At 50.9% G+C, this 17,665-nt stretch overlaps 1 protein-coding gene across 1 annotated transcript; it reads right to left on the reverse strand.

Moving 5' to 3' along the window:
- Nucleotides 1-10,442: 10,442 nt before the first annotated feature.
- LYPD5 (LY6/PLAUR domain containing 5) lies at nucleotides 10,443-15,087 on the reverse strand. Its single transcript, NM_001105024.1, has 5 exons — nucleotides 14,952-15,087; nucleotides 12,660-12,788; nucleotides 11,910-12,086; nucleotides 11,556-11,702; nucleotides 10,443-11,292 (listed from the first exon to the last, which is right to left on the reverse strand). The coding sequence occupies exons 1-5, from the start codon at nucleotides 15,037-15,039 to the stop codon at nucleotides 11,033-11,035; spliced, it is 801 nt and encodes a 266-aa protein (NP_001098494.1). The 5' UTR covers nucleotides 15,040-15,087; the 3' UTR covers nucleotides 10,443-11,032.
- Between the last annotated feature and the right edge of the window lie 2,578 nt (nucleotides 15,088-17,665).

Genomic DNA, 17,665 nt, shown 5'->3' on the forward strand with positions numbered 1-17,665 from the left:
GCCAAAAGAGAAAAGTGGAGAGACGCAGGCGGGGGAGATGCCAGGGTGGGCGGCGAGGTTCAGTGGGAAGGGCACCTGCCTCCACAGGGAAGTTCTGGGCTGTGGGGGTCAGCTGGTAGGACACGCGGCTCCAGAGCCAGCTCCCTGCAGCCCGGAGAGGGGGTTGGTGACTCAGGGCCCCGGCGCTTCCTGTGACTCAGCCTTGTTCTCAAGCCTGGAGGGGGGAGTGCAGAGGGAGAGGGGTCTCTGAAGAGAGTGGGAGGGGGAGCCCCAGAGGAGGTCTCTGCCCGGAGGAGGGGTGGGGCAGCGGCCTGGGACTTTGAGGGGAGGGGCTGGGGCCTGGACCCCTGGGTCTGAGGGAGGAGGGGCTGGGGCCTGGACCCCTGGGTCTGAGGGAGGAGGGGCTGGGGGTCTGGACCCCTGGGTCTGAGCGAGGAGGGGTTGGGGGTCTGGACCCCTGGGTCTGGGGGAGGAAGGGCTGGGGGTCTGGACCCCTGGGTCTGAGGGAGGAGGGGCTGGGGGTCTGGACCCCTGGGTCTGAGGGAGGAGCGGGCCTGAATCCCACAGCGCCGGTCCGGGAAGACTAGAACTTATTTGCAAGTCCTTAGGACTTTCACTTGGCCTCCTCCCAGCTGCCCCACCTTCATCCCAGCCCCATCTCCGGGCCTGGAAAGGACCCACATGCCTTGGGGCCCAGCCGGAAGGGGCCAAGACAAAGAGGTGTTTAACTCGGCGGAGCGGGTAAAGAGGTTGTCTCAGACGGAAAGGTCACTCGTCGCCCAGGGCTCGTGCAGGGAAAGGCGGGGCTCAGCCCGGGGGGAAGACATCCTGAAAGTCCGAGGCCTGTAGCGTCAAATCCTCCAACCGCTGTCTTTTGGATTTACGCATTAGGAGGCGTCAGGGCCTTGGGATCCTGCCACCTGGTGGTATTTTGGGGGAACTGCATGCTCTCTGTTTCTTCAGTCTCAGTTCAGTTCAGTCGCTCAGTCGCGTCCGACTCTTTGCGACCCCATGGACTGCAGCACGCCAGGCCTCCCTGTCCATCACCAACTCCTGGAGTTTACCCGAACTCATTTCCAGTATAATGTTCATCTGTTGGGCTTGCCTATTGGCTCAGATGGTAAAGGGAAAAAAAAAAAGTGTTAGTTGCTCTGTCATGTCCGACTCTTTGTAACCCCATGGGCTGTAGCCCGCCAGGTTCCTCTATCCATGGAATTCTCCAGACAAGAATACCGGAGTGGGTAGCCATCCCCTTCTCCAGAGGATCGTCCAGGGATGGAACCTGGGTCTCCTACATTGCAGGCGGATTCTTTATGATCTGAGCCACCAGGGAAAGAACCTGCCTGGAATGCAGGAGAGGAGAGTTTGATCCTTGGGTCAGGAAGATGCCCTGGAGAAGGAAATGGCAACCCACTCCACTCTTGCCTAGGAAATCCCATGGACAGAGGAGCCTGGCGGGCTAGAGTCCATGGGGTCACAAAAGAGTCAGACACGACTTGACTAAACAATCCATCTATTGAGTACCTACTGAGTGTCAGATACTGCTGTAAGCATTCGGGGTACAGTAATAACAACACAGACAAAATCCCTGCCCTAGGGATCCCTGGCTAAAGGAGGGAGACCCTGTGGTTCTGTCAACCTCTCTCTTGTTTTTGCCTTGTCTGTGTGAATCTGCTTCTCTCTCTCTGTACTCACTGGCCTTGCTTCTGAGTTTCTGTCTCCTGGTATTTGTCGCCAAATGCATGCCTCTCTGTTTTTATTCTATCCTTTGTATTTCTGTGTTCTCTACCAATTAAAAACAATTTGTTTTATTAAGTCATGTATATGTATATATAAAGAATCCGCCTGCAAAGCAGCAGACCAGGGTTCGATCTCTGGGTCAGAAAGATCCCCTGGAAAAGGAAGTGGCAACCCACTCCGGTATTCTTGCCTGGGAAATCCCATGGGAAGAGGAGCCTGGCAGGCTAGAGTCCAAAAGAAGCCGCAAAGAATCAGACAGGACTTAACAACTAAACTATCAGTCTCACAATATTGGTGTCTAGAGACTTTGGGTCAGTTGGGTTAAATCTTGACATGGCCACCGTTACTGACTTTTTTGGGTGGAACATAATAACGTAACACATATACGGCCTGGTTTAGAGACAGACCCAAGTTCATGTCCAGCTCTGCTGTCCCTAGCTGTTTGTGCTGTGAGACCTGTGAAATTAGGATGATTATACCCTGTGTCACAATCCCAAAGAAAGGCAATGCCAAAGAATGCTCAAACTACCACACAATTGCACTCATCTCACACGCTAGTAAAGTAATGCTCAAAATTCTCCAAGCCAGGCTTCAGCAATACGTGAATCGTGAACTTCCAGATGTTCAAGCTGGTTTTACAAAAGGCAGAGGAACCAGAGATCAAATTGCCAACATCTGCTGGATCATCAAAAAAGCAAGAGAATTCCAGAAAAGTATCTATTTCTGCTTTATTGACTATGTCAAAGCCTTTGACTGTGTGGATCACAATAAACTGTGGAAAATTCTGAAAGAGATGGGCATACCAGACCACCTGCCCTGACTCTTGAGAAACCTATATGCAGGTCAGGAGGCAACAGTTAGAACTGGACATGGAACAACAGACTGGTTCCAAATAGGAAAAGGAGTACGTCAAGGCTGTATATTGTCACCCTGCTTATTAAACTTATATGCAGAGTACATCATGAGAAACGCTGGGCTGGAAGAAGCACAAGCTGGAATCAAGGTTGCCAGGAGAAATATCAATAACCTCAGATATGTAGATGACACCACCCTTATGGCAGAAAGTGAGAAGGAAGTAAAAAGCCTGTTGATGAAAGTAAAAGAAGAGAGTGAAAAAGTTGGCTTAAAGCTCAACATTCAGAAAACTAAGATCATGGCATCTGGTCCCATCACTTCATGAGAAGTAGATGGGGAAACAGTGGAAACAGTGTCAGACTTTATTTTTTGGGGCTCCAAAATCACTGCAGATGGTGACTCCAGCCATGAAATTAAAAGATGCTTACTCCTTGGAAGAAGAGTTATGACCAACCTAGACAGCATATTCAAAAGCAGAGACATTACTTTGCCGACAAAGGTCCGTCTAATCAAGGCTATGGTTTTTCCAGTAGTCATGTATGGATGTGAGAGTTGGACTGTGAAGAAGGCTGAGCGCCGAAGAATTGATACTTTTGAACTGTGGTGTTGGAGAAGACTCTTGAGAGTCCCTTGGACTGCAAGGAGATCCAACCAGTCCATTCTAAAGGAGATCAGTCCTGGGTGTTCTTTGGAAAGAATGATGCTAAAGCCGAAACTCCAGTACTTTGGCCACCTCACGCGAAGAGTTGACTCATTGGAAAAGACTCTGATGCTGGGAGGGATTGGGGGCAGGAGGAAGAGGGGACAACAGAGGATGAGATGGCTGGGTGGCATCACCGACTCGATGGATGTGAGTTTGAGTGAACTCTGGGAGATGGTGCTGGACAGGGACGCCTGGCGTGCTGCGATTCATGGGGTTGCAAAGAGTCGGACACGACTGAGCGACTGAACTGAACTGAACTGATACCCTGTGTCATAAGGTTGCTTGAGGATTAGGTGCAGTGCCCCATGGCTCAGTGGTAAAGAGTCTGCCTACCAGTGCAAGACATAGATGCAGGTTTGATCCCTGGGTTGGGAAGATCCCCTGGAGAAGGAAATGGCAACCCACTCCAGTATTCTTGCCTGGGAAATGTATGGAGCCTGGCAGATTATATAGTCAATGGGGTCACAAAGAGTCAGACACAACTGAGCGACTAATTACACACACACACACACACACACACACATACAAAGGGCCTGGCATATGTTAAGCCCTTGTGGCACTTTGTCTCCCAAGCTGGCTCCAGTAATTCCTCCTCCTTTGTGCTGGCAGGTGGCTTCTCCCTCCAACAGGTAGACTCTGCGTCCTTTCTGTTTCCATCTGGCTGGCTTGTGACTTGCTTTGACTCATGGCAATGTAGCAGAAATGATGCTGGGCCAGATCCAGGTCCAGTTCTTAAGAGAACTAAAGGCTGGAACTCTAAGACTCCATGCTGAAAGGAAGCCCAAGCTTGTCACATGGAGTGGCCACGCAGAGGAGAAACAAAGCACCCTGGCCACAAGTCCCAGTCCCGCCCCATCTGTTGCAGTTGCATGAGTAAATTCCAGAGAAATCAGCAGGATTGCCTTGTCAACCCCCAGAATCATGAGAAGTAACTTTTTTGTTTTACGGCACTAAATGTTGGTACTCTCTCAATTCATTCCACCCCCTCCCCTTTCCCCCCAGCTGTGTCCACAAATATGTCTGCATCTTCATTGCTGCCCTGCAGATTCGGATACGGAGAAGGCAATGGCACCCCACTCCTGTACTCTTGCCTGGAAAATCCAACGGATGGAGGAGCCTGGTAGGCTGCAGTCCATGGGGTCCCTAAGAGTCGGACACGACCGAGCGACTTCACTTTCACTTTTCACTTTCATGCATTGGAGAAGGAAATGGCAACCCACTCCAGTGTTCTTGCCTGGAGAATCCCAGGGACGGGCGAGCCTGGTAGGCTACCGTCTATGGGGTCACACATAGCATAGATTCAGATAGGCTCATTAGTACCATCTTTCTAGAGGGAGTGAACATATGTACACCTATGGCTGAATCCTGTTGATATATGGCAGAAACCAACATTAAAACAATTATCCTCCATTTAAAAATAAATAAGTTTTTTAAATAGAAGATACAATAATAAAAATACAATGAATTATCAGAAAGAAGACACTAAATTTTGAAGTGGTTCGTTATACAATAAACAATATTACACTTTTCTGTTCACTTTTCTGTTTGAAGTTTTTCATCATAAAAAGTATGTATATATGAATATGCTGTGTGCTGTGCTTAGTCACTCAGTCATGTGATGCTCACTCTTTGCAACCCCATGGACTGTAGCCTGCCAGGCTTCTCTGTTCATGGGGATTCTCCAGGCAGCAATACTGGAGTGGGTTGCCATGCCCTCCTCCAGGGGATCTTCCCAACCCAGGGACTGAACCTGAGCCACAAGGGAAGCCCATAAATATGTATATGTGAATAGGTAATACAATAGATAATAGAATAGTGTTATTTTACTTCTCTCTTTTTTAAAACTTATTTTTATTTTTTGGCAACACTGTGCAACATGTGGGATCTTAGTTCCCCTACCAAGGATCCATCCTGTGCCCCCTGCATTGCAAATGCAGAGTCTTAACCACTGGACCACCAGAGAAGTCCTTAATTTCTTTTTGCCTCTGGGTCTTTTTTTATTCTTTCAGGCTCTGCTTGTCTTTCCTATTTTCCTGTCTCTCTTTATCTTTTTCTCTCTGTATGTCTATTCCTATCTTGTCTATCTTACTAACAACTCCTCTGGCCACTGTCCCTTCCACTTTGCTCCCCCACATTGACCTTCTTGCTGATCTTCAAACATGCCATGCTGTTTCCTGCCTCAACATCTTGGTGCTTACTTTTCTCTGCCTGAATGCTTTTATCTTCAGTCTCCTCTTGGATCATTTCTTTACTTCATCCGGTTCTCTGTTCAATATAGTCTCTTCCTTGACCACTTCTTCAGAAATGGTCCTTGGACTTCCTGGTAGTCCAGTGGTTAAGATTCTGTGCTTCCACTGCAAGGGTTTGATTCGGGTGGGTTTGATTCCTGGTCGGGGAAGTTCAGCATGCTGTCCAGTGCAACCTAAAAAAAAGATCCACTTCCCTTTGGGACTTACCAGGTGGTCCAGTGACTAAGACTTCAAGCTTCCAATGCAAGTGGCATGGTCAGGGAACTAGGATTCCACAGGGCCTCCTCCCTGCCACAAAAATACCAGAAAACAAAATACAACCCAGAAATGGTTCTCTCCTGCCCCATAAATAACTCTATATCACATCTCACTACTATGTCTTTATCATGGCCCTTAGGATTATTAAATGATCCTGTTTTCTTCTCTTTCAAGTTGTTCAGGACAGGGATTTTGCCATCCCGAATGTTTAGAACAGTGGTGGGCACAGGATATGCTCAGTGGCTATTGGTTGAAGGACTGCTCTTATTCAATAGTACTGATTGGCTGTGCTTTGACTCTGCCCTCTCACCCTGTTCCACACTGCCCTGGAAGTGGGAAGGATGTCATTTCCTCATTGCCCTGTCCTTTGTCCCACTTATTAGTTGAGTTGCTGTCTGTGGTTCTGAGACCCAGTGTGTGGATCTATCCTTGGTGCTGACCTAAGCTCCATTTGCATTAACCTGGGGAGGGCAAGGGACTCACAGGAGAAGGGCGATCGATGTGAGCAGGATCCAGACACTGGACCATGTAGACCATTGAGAGGAGGCAGGCATCTGAGTTCTGAAGGGAGGGTGTGCCTGGGTCACTGGGCTCAAATGGTAGTTGTTCTGTCCATCTATCAGTTCATGTATACACACACAGAGACATGTATATTATTATGGAAAACTTCAAACAAACAGAAGTGAACAGAAGAGTATAATAAGCCTCCACGTACCCGTCTAACAAATACCAACTCATGGTTAATTGCATTTCATCAGTGCCTCCACCCATTTCCTCACTTCCTATATTATTTTCATGCAAATCCCAGACATGAGATCATTTAATTATATGTCATACTTTTAAGTTTCCTTTTGTGGAGGTATGGCTTACGCATTGCAAAGGTCACACATCTTAAGTGTCCGGACTGATGCAGTTCTACCTGTGTGTAGACATGTATGACTGTCACCTCAAGCTAGTCATAGAGCAATTCCATTATCTCAAGAGGTTCTCCTGTCCCCTCTTCCACCTGATGCACCAGAGACAGCCAGTATCCTGACCTCTGTCACTAAAGATTGAAGAGCCACAATGTGGGGGTCTTAGGCTCTAGGTCTGACTTTACTGTTGTCATTAGTATTTTTTTGCAGTATACCACACATGCATAAATGCATACAATATAGAGATATATATTGGGCAAATAGGAGCTTCCCTGCTCGCTCATCTGGCAAAGAATCCATCTGCAATGCAGGCAACCCTGGTTTGATTCCTGGGTTGGGAAGATCCCCTAGAGAAGGGATCGACTACCCATTCCAGTATTCTTGGGCTTCCCTGGTGACTCAGATTCTTTACAGAAAGAATCGGCCTGCAATGCTGGAGACCTGAGTTCGATCCCTGGGTTGGGAAGATCCCCTGGAGGAGGGCATGTCTACCCACTCCAGTGTTCTTGCCTGGAGAATCCTATAGACAGAGAAGCCTGGCGGGCTACAGTCCATGGAGTTGGAAAGAGCCAGACATGACTGAGCGACTAAGCACACTGGACAAATTACATTCATGGGGGAGGTGTGCGGGGGGTTCAGGATGGTGGAGACACATGTATACCTGTGGCCAATTCATGTTGATGTGTGGCAAAAACCATCACAATATTGTAATTTTCCTCCAATTAAATTCATTGAAAAAAATTACATTTGTGGACCCCCAGGAAATCACCACACACATAGAGAGAATGCCACCACTCCCCAGAATCTTTCTGTGTGCTTTTTAAATTTTTAAACATTTTAATTTACTTATTTATTATTTTTGGTCATGCTGAATCTTTATTGCTGTGCATGGGCTTTCTGTAGTTGCAGCCAGCCGAGGTTACTCTCTAGTTTTCGCCCACAGTTCTCTCATTGCAGTGGTTTCTCCTGTTGCAGAGCATGGGCTTTAAGCATGAAGGCTTCAGTAGTTGTGGGATGAGGGCTCTAGAGCACGGGCTCAGTAAATTGCAGTGCATGGGTTTAGTTGCTCTGCCAAATGTGGGATCTTCCTGGACCAGGGATTGAACCATGTCCCCTGCATTGGCAGGCGGGTTCTGAACCACTGAGCCACCAGGGAAGTCTCACCTAGGTAGATTTCTTTTGCAGGGAAGCCTTACCTCTGCTTTTGATGCCTTTGAACTGATTGAATCAGGCCCAGCCAGATGATTTTAGGGTAATCTACTGAAGTTAAAGTCAACTGATCACAGACTTTAATCACATCTAAAAAATACCTCCCAGGCAGCACTGAGATTAGCATTTGAATGACTAACTGGTACTGTAGCCTAGCCTAGCCAAGTCCGCATCAGACTGAACCAGCCCAGGTTTAAACCACATTTGTAATAAAATTCCAATTCTGCACCCCCCACGAGAAAAATCATTACCTTGAAGGTAGAGATGTTTGCCTGTTTTGTTCACTGCTGTATGTCCAGCAGCGAGAATGGTGCCTGGCACACAGTTCAGTTCAGTTCAGTTGCTCAGTCGTATCCGACTCTGCGACCTCATGGACTATAGCACACCAGGCTTCCTTGTCTTTTACTGTCTCTCTGAGTTTGCTCAAACTCATGTCCATTGAGTGGGTGATGCCATCCAACCATCTCATCCTCTGTCACCCGCTTCTCCTCCTGCCCTCAATCTTTCCCAGCATCGAGGTCTTTTCCAGTGAGTCACTATTCACATCAGGTGGCACACAGAAGGTGCTCAGTAAAGGAGACGAATGAATAGATAATGACATTCAGCTTCCCTGCCTAAGTCAGGATGTACAGGCATTGAGAGCCCTTCTCCCCATGACCTCAGAGGAGTGTAGGAGCGTTTCTGAGACGCCCACCTCCCCACAAGGCTGCCTGTTGGGGTGAAGTTGAAGATACGAGGATACATTCTTGCTACATCACTTACTCTGAAAATTATTCTCATTGTGCCTTGGGCAAGTTCTCTGCAAAATGGGCATGCGGTTCCCTTTTTTTGCTTCCTCGTTGGGTCATTGGGAGGATTCAGTTTGTGGGGAAATGATGTGAAGGGACTTTGTAAAACCTGTGTGCAAACAGATGTGCTGGAGGGTTCCATTTCTATGAAGTTCACGAGCTTGTGTAAATGTCCCACACACCCTGAGTCCCTTGCTACCTCCAGATCTGTCCAGGCTATCTCCTCCTCCTAGAATGCCCTTCCTCCTACTTTGCCAGTTCCTCTTTATCTTTTGGGCTTCCCTGGTGGCTCAGTGGTAAAGACTCCTCCTGCAACGCAGGAGACATGGGTTGGATCCCTGGGTCAGGAAGAACCCCTGGAGAAGGAAATGGAAACCCACTCCAGTATTCTCGCCTGGGAAATCCCATGGACAGAGGAGCCTGGCAGGCTACAGTCCATGGGATCCCAGAGTCAGACACGACTGAGCTCGCACGCTTTATCCTTTATGAGTTTGCCTAAGGTTTACTTCCTTCAGGATATCTTCCCTGATCCCCATAGGTTAGACAGTTTTGCCTGGTTCGGCTTTGCTTCAAGTGTTTTTCTTTCTTTCTTTTTTAAATTTTGATTTTTTTTTTTCATCGGAGTAGAATTGCTTTACAATGTTGTGTTGGTTTCTGCTGTTTAACAAAGTGAATCAGCCACATGTATACATATATCCTTTCCCTCTAGAGCCTCCCTCCCACCCCATCTCCCACCCCACCCCTCTTAAGTCATCACGGAGCACAAGCTGAACTCCCTGTGCTATACAGTAGCTTCCCAGTAGCTATATGTTTTACACATGGACACTACTTAATGCTACTCTCTCAATTCGTCCCACCCTCCCCTTCCCTGCCCTGTGTCTACAAGCCCATTCTCTACATCTTTGTCTCTATTCCTGCCCTGCAAACAGGTTCATCAGCACCATTTTTCTACATTCTATATATATGTGTTAATATATGATTTTTTTTTCTCTTTCTGATTTACTTCACTCTGAATGACAGACTCTAGGTCAGCTAGAGTCGTGCTAAGACTCTTCATTCGTGCTAAGTCGCTTCAGTTGTGTCTGACTCTTTGAGACCCTAAGGGCCATAGCCTGCCAGGCTCCTCCATCCATGGGATTCCCCATGCAAGAATACCAGAGTGGGTTGCCAAGCCCTCCTCCAGGGGATCTTCCCTATGCAGGGATTGAACCTGTGTGTCTTAAGTCTCCTGAATTGGCAGGCTGGTTCTTTACCATTGGCGCCACCTGGGAAGCCCAAATCCACGTCACTACAAATGACCCAATTTTGTTCCTTTTTATGAATGAGTGATAAAGATGTGCCACATCTTCTTTATCTATTCATCTGTAAAGAACACTTAGGTTGCTTCCACATCTTGGCTACTGTAAATAGCGCTGCAGTGAACACCGGGGTACAGATCTTTTTCAGTTATGGTTTCCTCAGGGTATGTGCCCAGGAGTGGGATTGCGGGGTCTCAAGTGTTTTTCTATCAAGTCAATCAACATTCATATGTTTGTGAGGCAGAGTTGCCTAGGGGTTCACAGGGCTTGGAGTCACGCTCCCCACTCATGCGATACACGAGGTCAGTCAAGTGCCTTTGGAAGCATCACATCTGCTCGTCTGTGACGTGAGGACCATGACAGTGGGTGGCAGTTTTGTCCTTGGTACTCCACGTTCATCTCGTTAAATTCTGCCCACAACCACGGTGAAGTAGGTCTTGTCTTTATTGTAGGCTTTATTTTCACCTCTGCCCAACAGGTGAGGAAACACAGTCTCAGTGAGGTTAAGTAACCACCCAAGGTCACCCACAGGCTAAACAGTAGAGGTGGGATTTGAACCCATGTAGCCTGGCTTCAGGGTCTGGGCTCCTAATGTCTAGGATATGCTGGTTATAGTGCCTTTCAAGTCTCCCATGATGGTACTAGTAAAGACATCCTTGTAGGTCCCTGCTGGAGCTGGTTAGGTTCTGGGAGAGCCTCAGACCAGGAAACCCACAACAGGAAATGGGCTGCGGGGAGGCTGGGCCTGTTTGGTGCTCAGCACGGGATCAGATTTGCTCTTTATGTGGAATGTGGCCATTTCTCCCCACCCTGGGGTTCTGGGGACCTTGCCCAGTTTCTTCCAGGCCTGCTGACCAGGTAAGGGCTAGGCATCAGTAGGGAAGCAGGAGGGAGGGAGGGAGAGAGAGAGACAGGTGTGTAACTCTGATTTTCCACATTCCAGGGAGTGAAGCAATCAGAAGTGGATGTGTGTCCCCTGCCCCCAGCATCCCACTCAGGAAGAGGCTGGAGGGACTGACTATGAGGAGAGCCCGAGGGGTCCTCCCAGAGCACCACCCAGCAGGGAGACCACAAGGAGCAGGACTGTGACATGGGGCACCCGGGGAGCGGCAGTGTCCGAGGCGCTGGTGAAGGGCTGGGTCAGGGAGTCCCTGTTGCAGAGGTCCCCCTCACAGCAGGAGCCCTGCAAGTCGATGTTTGTCCAGGGGCTGGTGGTGCCTTTGATGGTGCAGGAGGGCCGCTGGCAGGTTCGAATGTACACAGGGGCTGAGAAATTGCCTGGGAAAGGGGTGGTGAGGAGGGGTCAGGACCGAGGGAGGCAGCCACACCTGAACCTCCACCTCAGAGGCCAAGGCCATGACTGGGTCCTCGGACTTCCTTCCAGTCCCCTCCTTAGACCAGGGCCATGCCTCCTTCTTCAGACCAGGGCCATGCCTCCTCCCCCAGGCCAGGGCCAAGCCTCCTTCCTCAGACCAGGGCCGTGTCTCAGTCAGTCCTGCCCTGCCTCCACGCCCCTTGCTCAGGCCCTCCCAGCACCTCACCAAGGGTCATTCGTCCATTGCCCTGGAAGCAGACGCTCTGGTCCTGGTGACACTGGACCCGCCGGGACTTCTCCGGGGTGCAGTCCTCTGGGTGGATCCCCACGCAGGCGTAGCATTCGGTGCCGCTGAGCGTCGGCGGGTTGGGCGCTGCCAAGAGAGCGTGGAGGCACAGTCAGGTCACCCACCGTCCGCCGTCCGGGCGTGGGGCGCGCGCTCTGCGCCAGGCAGCCCACCTTGCTCGACTGGAAGGCTGGAATGCCTGCGCGCCGGGGAGGAGGAGCCCAGCGGAGGCCACGCCCCCGCACGCCGCGGAGGGCCGTCCCGCCCCACGCCCAGCCCCGCCCTCTCGCCTACCCGGGCTCAGATTGGGGAGGGAGTCGTGGGTCTGGAGGTTCGCGTTGCACAAGTCGGTGGCACAGCGGCGCACCACCGAGTAGTCAGGCGGCAGCGACTTGTCATCCGACAGCATCTGGCCCGTAAGCGGGCCTCTCCAGCAGCCCTTCTGTACCAAGGTCACTGAGGAGCGGTACCCTGGGGGCGAGGGGATGGAGTCTGGGGCACTGCTTCTCCAGCCCGCCCTCCTCTCCCACACCCATTCCTCTCCCTGTAGTCTCAAGTCTCTTCCTCCGGTCTCCTCTCCTCCTCCACTCTCCTCTCAGCCTGGCTTCTCTTCTCCCTGCTGCCCTGCCCTTCTCTTCCTCCCTCGCTTCTCTGTCAAACTCCGCTCTCCCTACGTCCCTTCCCCGCCGCGCCCCCCGCCCTCCGCCCCACACCACCAGCCCTTTTCTCCTCCTTTTCTCTCTCTCCTGTCTGCTCTCTGTCGCCCCTTCCTGGCTCCGCACGGTCTCCTCCTCCCACCTCCCACCCCTTCACTCCACCACTCCTCCCTCCTCCCACCTCCCACTCCTTCATTCTCTCCCGCTTCCTCTTCCCTCCACCTCCCCACCTCTACCGCCGTCTTTCCTCTCCTCTTCTACCCAGTTCCTCCCCATCCTTTGTCTCCTACTGCATCCCCCTTTTCCCACCCCACCTGGCTGATGTTTCACCCCCGTCCCCGTGCCCTGTCCCCCTTCCCTTTCTTATCCTGCGTTTCCTGCCCCTCACCAGTGTTCAGGGACAAGACAGCCTCAGAGCATCCCTGCGGACAGGAGACATTGCTGAAGTTCACATTACTGAGGTCAAAGGGCCCGAAGTAGATGTGTTGGAAGCTGTAGCATTGCTGGGCCTGGGAGCCTGGGGAGAGCAGGGATACGGTGAGAGGAACAGGCCCGCGATGAGCTTGGGCCAGGCACTTGGGGCTCCGTCCTAAAGATGACAACCAGGCCCTTCTGCTCTGAGAGGTGACAGGCCTTGTTGCCTTGAGAGAAGCAGGGTCTGCTGGTGTGGCTGCTCATGACTATGCCTGACTCTTGGCAAGGGTATTGGCCTCTGCACCTGCCAGTCCAGTTTTTCCCCCCAGGCTGTTCCAAATTTCCACCCTCTTCCAGGAAGTCCTCTAAGATTTTGATAAAGGAGGAAGCAATTCACTCCTGCTCGGCCTTCCCCTCTCCCAACAAAACGCACAATATCCAGTAGTACTAAAAGGCTGCTGATGGAAAACAAGCACTCTAGTACAAGTACCGGGATGCACACAAATACACACACACAGCCAGTCCCTGCAGTACCTGGACAGAACACAGAAACACTGCTGTAAACGCAAAATAACAAAATTGACACAGGCTCATGCCAATCTCAGAAATGTACACAGAGTACCCTGTATGCGTTCATGTAGAGTTCTACATTCACACACAAGTACCACCCAGACCCTCCGATAGAAACTCTCTAAACCAAGGTATCTCATACATACAAAATTCAGACTCTCAGACAGAAATATGTGTGGATACAGAAACAGTCACAACACACAGACCCAGGAACACAGGAACTCATACCCAGAGAGAGAAAAATACAGACCCAAGAATCACAAAGAAAATCAGAGCCTACAATTAGGCGAAGATAGAGACATACAAAAAAAGAGACCTACAAAATCAGGCAACTTAAAATCATATTCAGATACAAGATTCATAGAGACACACAAGAGACACACAGAGAGACAGACACGCGTCATAATACCCAAACACACATACACAGGGAGAAATACAGGCCTACCTGTCATAGAGATGCACAAAGAGAAGCAGAGATGCAAAATTGTACTCACATCTCTTTCGCAAAGAAAAGTGAGGATCAAAGATGAACAGACCCATGAAAATATTTGTTCAAATACCCAGACACTAAAACCTGCTATAGATGTACACACACACAAGCACAGAGACCCACAGCACATGTTGACTCATGGACACGCACAGAAATAGTACTCTCTTCTTTCTGTGGATGAGCACACGTACACACACAAAGTTGTGTGCAAGCATAACCCCCTTCCCATCTCTCAAATATCTCAAATTTGTAGCCACTTCAATCCTGATATGACTGTGTCCCTGTAGGGGAAGAGGTTGCCTGAGTCAAGGTTTCCTGCCAGTTCTAAAAAGAGCCCCCATGCCTCCCCAGAAGTACCTTTGAATGAATGGGGACATGGGCAAAGAGGATGAGAAAGGCTGGAGTAGTGAACCAGAGATAGTGGAGCAAGTGAGTGGTGTGGGAAGACCAGAGGAGGGGAAGAGAAGGGAGAGGACACAGTCTCTCTGACCAAGACCCAGGGGTCCAGGCCCCCAGTCCCTCCTCCCCCAGACCCAGGGGTCCAGGCCCCCAGCCCCTCCTCCCCCAGACCCAGGGGTCCAGGCCCCCAGCCCCTCCTCCCCCAGACCCAGGGGTCCAGGCCCCCAGCCCCTCCTCCCCCAGACCCAGGGGTCCAGGCCCCCAGCCCCTGCTCCCGCAGACCCAGGGGTCCAGGCCCCCAGCCCCTCCTCCCCCAGACCCAGGGGTCCAGGCCCCCAGTCCCTCCTCCCCCAGACCCAGGGGTCCAGGCCCCCAGCCCCTCCTCCCCCAGACCCAGGGGTCCAGGCCCCCAGCCCCTCCTCCCCCAGACCCAGAAGTCCAGGCCCCCAGCCCCTCCTCCCCCAGACCCAGGGGTCTAGGCCCCCAGCCCCTTCTCCCCCAGCCCCAGGCGTCCAGGCCCCCAGCCCCTCCTCCCCCAGACCCAGGGGTCTAGGCCCCCAGCCCCTTCTCCCTCAGACCCAGGGGTCCCGGCCCCCAGGCCCTCCTCCCCCAGACCCAGGGGTCCAGACCCCCAGCCCCTGCTCCCTCAGACCCAGGGGTCCAGGCCCCCCAGCCCCTCCTCCCTCAGACCAGGAGTCAGGGCCTCCAGTTCACTTTTCCCTGTGTCCCTGGAATCTGGCCCCCACTCTCTTGGCTCCCTGGGACCTAGAAGAGTCCTGCTTCCGCCCACCCAGCTGCCCTTCTTACCACTGGACTCAGGAGTCTGGACATCGGTCAGGCAGAGGACAGGCCCAAAGAGGCCCAGCAGGATGACTCTGGCGACTCCCACTGCCATGTTGTGGACCTGAGTGGAGACACGGAGGACAGCTCCTCCTGCTCTGACTTCTGCCTGGCTGGTTCTCCAAGCCAAGCCCCAGGCATCCTGGCTACCCAGGCAGGCTGGCATTCCTCCACCCCCGCCCTCCCCTTCTTGGGCTAGTCTCCTCCTAGATAATCATGATGGGGACCTGGACACTGGGTCTGGGGGAGGAGGGGCTGGGGGCCTGGACTCCTGGGTCTGAGGGAGGAGGGGCTGGGGCCTTGTAACCCTTCATTTTGGGGGACTTGTGTTTTGGGGACTGTCTACCCCCCACTCCCCCAGCACTGTGTTCTAGTCTGAACTGGGCACACGTGGCCTCCAACTTCTTTTCCTTTACCCTGATACATGCCACCAGTAGGGGACCATGCCTCCTGACCCAGAGAAGCAAACATCACCTCCTCCCTGAAGCCTTCCCTGACCTGCACCCCTGCCCCAACCATCATCCCCTCACCCTCGGCCTCAAGCACCTCCCTGTCTCCCAGCCTTGGTCACTCTGGGTTAGGCTAACGTCTGTCTCCTCCATCAGGCTGTGAATTCCTCAGGGGCCTCAGGGGATGTTTGTGATGATGTAGGAATGAGTGTTCTTGCCTGGAGAATCCCAGGGACGGGGGAGCCTGGTGGGCTGCCGTCTATGGGGTCGCACAGAGTCGGACACGACTGAAGTGACTTAGCAGCAGCAGCAGCAGCAGGAATGAGTGAATCAAAGGCCTGACAAACTGACAGGGAGATAGAGCCTCCCAGAGAGGCAGTTACTCATGCGATGCAGAAAAACAGACACACCTGGTGTGAACTGATGCAAATCTAGACAGACAAATCAACCCAGACCTGATGAGCCAGACATGCCCACAGAAGGTATTTGATAGATTTTTATTAGATTGTTTTAAATGTTTTATTTATTTGGCAGTGTTGGATCTTAGTTGCATCACGTGGGACCTTTGGTTGTGGCGCATGGACTCTCCAGTCATGGCACAACTGCTCTGTGGGATGTGGGATCTTAGTTCCTGGCCAGGGATCGAACCCATGTCCCCTGAATTGCAAGTCAGATTCTTTTTTTTTTTTTTCCCCCTAATTTGGCTGTGCTGGGTCTTAGTTGTGGCACACGGGATCTTTAATGGCTGCATATGGGGTCTAATTCCCTGACCAGGGATCCAACCCAGGCCCTGCAAGAGAGTGGAGTCTTAGTCAGTGGACCACCAGGGAAGTCCCTAGATTGTTAAATGAATAAATTTAAAAACACTGGAGGGGACAGACACAGTCAGATGATTGGAGACATACACTGTTGCCCAAGGATGCGGACACACCCACGTGGACGCTCAGACATTGGGCAGATGGGGACTTCCAGATGGGCAGTGGGGCCTGTGACAGAGACCCCAGGTCCTCACCGCCTGATCCACCTTGCTTCTCACTGCTTGAAGACACTGCTTGCTGGGGTCATACCCACTCACTGTGCTATATGGGGTGGGCACCAGGCAGATGCAGAGACCTAGAGTCATAAGCCCACAGATGGACGGGCAGAGGCAGTGACCAGGACAGCCTTAATGGTTTCCTAAGCTTGACTATAACTCGACACGGGGTTTTTTCCTGACTACAGGAAACCCCAGCCTCCCTTTTCTTAGAGCATTTACTTTAGAAAACTTGTCATTGCCGATTCTTTCCCTGTCCCTTTGAAATGTAGGTAGATCCTCTCCCAGCTGCTTGCCAGTTTTACAGCCCAGGAATATCTTTCTCAGGGACCTGGGAGCCATCCCTTCAAAATGTCATCATTAAGGAAGATAGTACCCCTGTCCCCCAGGCTCTGTGTATGGTGGGGCAGGAGCCAAATTAGCAACAGCAGATGCCTGATCACAGCAAAGAACACTGCAAACACAGGAGTAAGTCATTGTGCTGGGCCATCCCTTGGACCAACCTCCCCTCTGTTCTCCGGCACTTTCCCACTAGTTTGTCCAGCGCTGAAAACCCCTCTCTCATTTTATTTCAGTGGAACTGAGTTCAGTCTCTCTGCTTTGGGAGCACAGAGTCTTAGCCACTGGACCACCAGGGAAGTCCCTGCCAGTTTTCATATTCTGCATAAATGTTCTTCACATACATTATCACAACTGTGGAGTTTTCTTCTGGGACTTTAGTCACAGCCTTACCCAAAGCTGAACTGTGCATACTGTGTGCCAGTATTTTCTTACTTCACATAGACTCTGCTACATCACTATTTCTTTTTCAGATCAGACCTTAATTTTTTTAAACAGTTCAGTAGTGTTAAACATATTTACATCGTTGTGCAACCAATCTCTAGACCCTTTTTATCCTGCAAAACTGAAAATTCAGACGCATTAAACAGTATCTTCTCTACCCTCTCCTCCCAAACTCTGGCATTTGCCATTTAACTTTGTGTTTCTATGAATCTGACTACTTTGTATGAGTGAAGTCAAACAGTGTTTATCTTGTTACACTTGTTATTTCACGTAGTTCTCAAGGCTCATGCATGTTGTAGCATGTGTCAGAATTTCCTTTCTTTTTAAGGATGAGTAACAGCCCATTGTATTTATCTATTTCATTTTGTTTATTCATCCATCCGTCGACGTGCACATAGATTGCTTCCGCTTATTGG

This window comes from Bos taurus, chromosome 18, assembly GCF_002263795.3.
Source record: "Bos taurus isolate L1 Dominette 01449 registration number 42190680 breed Hereford chromosome 18, ARS-UCD2.0, whole genome shotgun sequence".
NCBI lineage: Eukaryota > Metazoa > Chordata > Mammalia > Artiodactyla > Bovidae > Bos > Bos taurus.

What these genes read in the sequence shown, in the direction of transcription:
- LYPD5 (NM_001105024.1), bottom strand. Translation starts at nt 15,039, where the DNA reads ATGGCAGTGGGAGTCGCCAGAGTCATCCTGCTGGGCCTCTTTGGGCCT. An exon ending in CCTCCCCAATCTGAGCCCGG is followed by an intron (nt 11,703 to 11,909) that starts GTAGGCGAGAGG and finishes CTCTCTTGGCAG; the next exon opens with CGCCCAACCCGCCGACGCTC. An exon ending in CAATGGACGAATGACCCTTG is followed by an intron (nt 11,293 to 11,555) that starts GTGAGGTGCTGG and finishes CCCCTTTCCCAG; the next exon opens with GCAATTTCTCAGCCCCTGTG.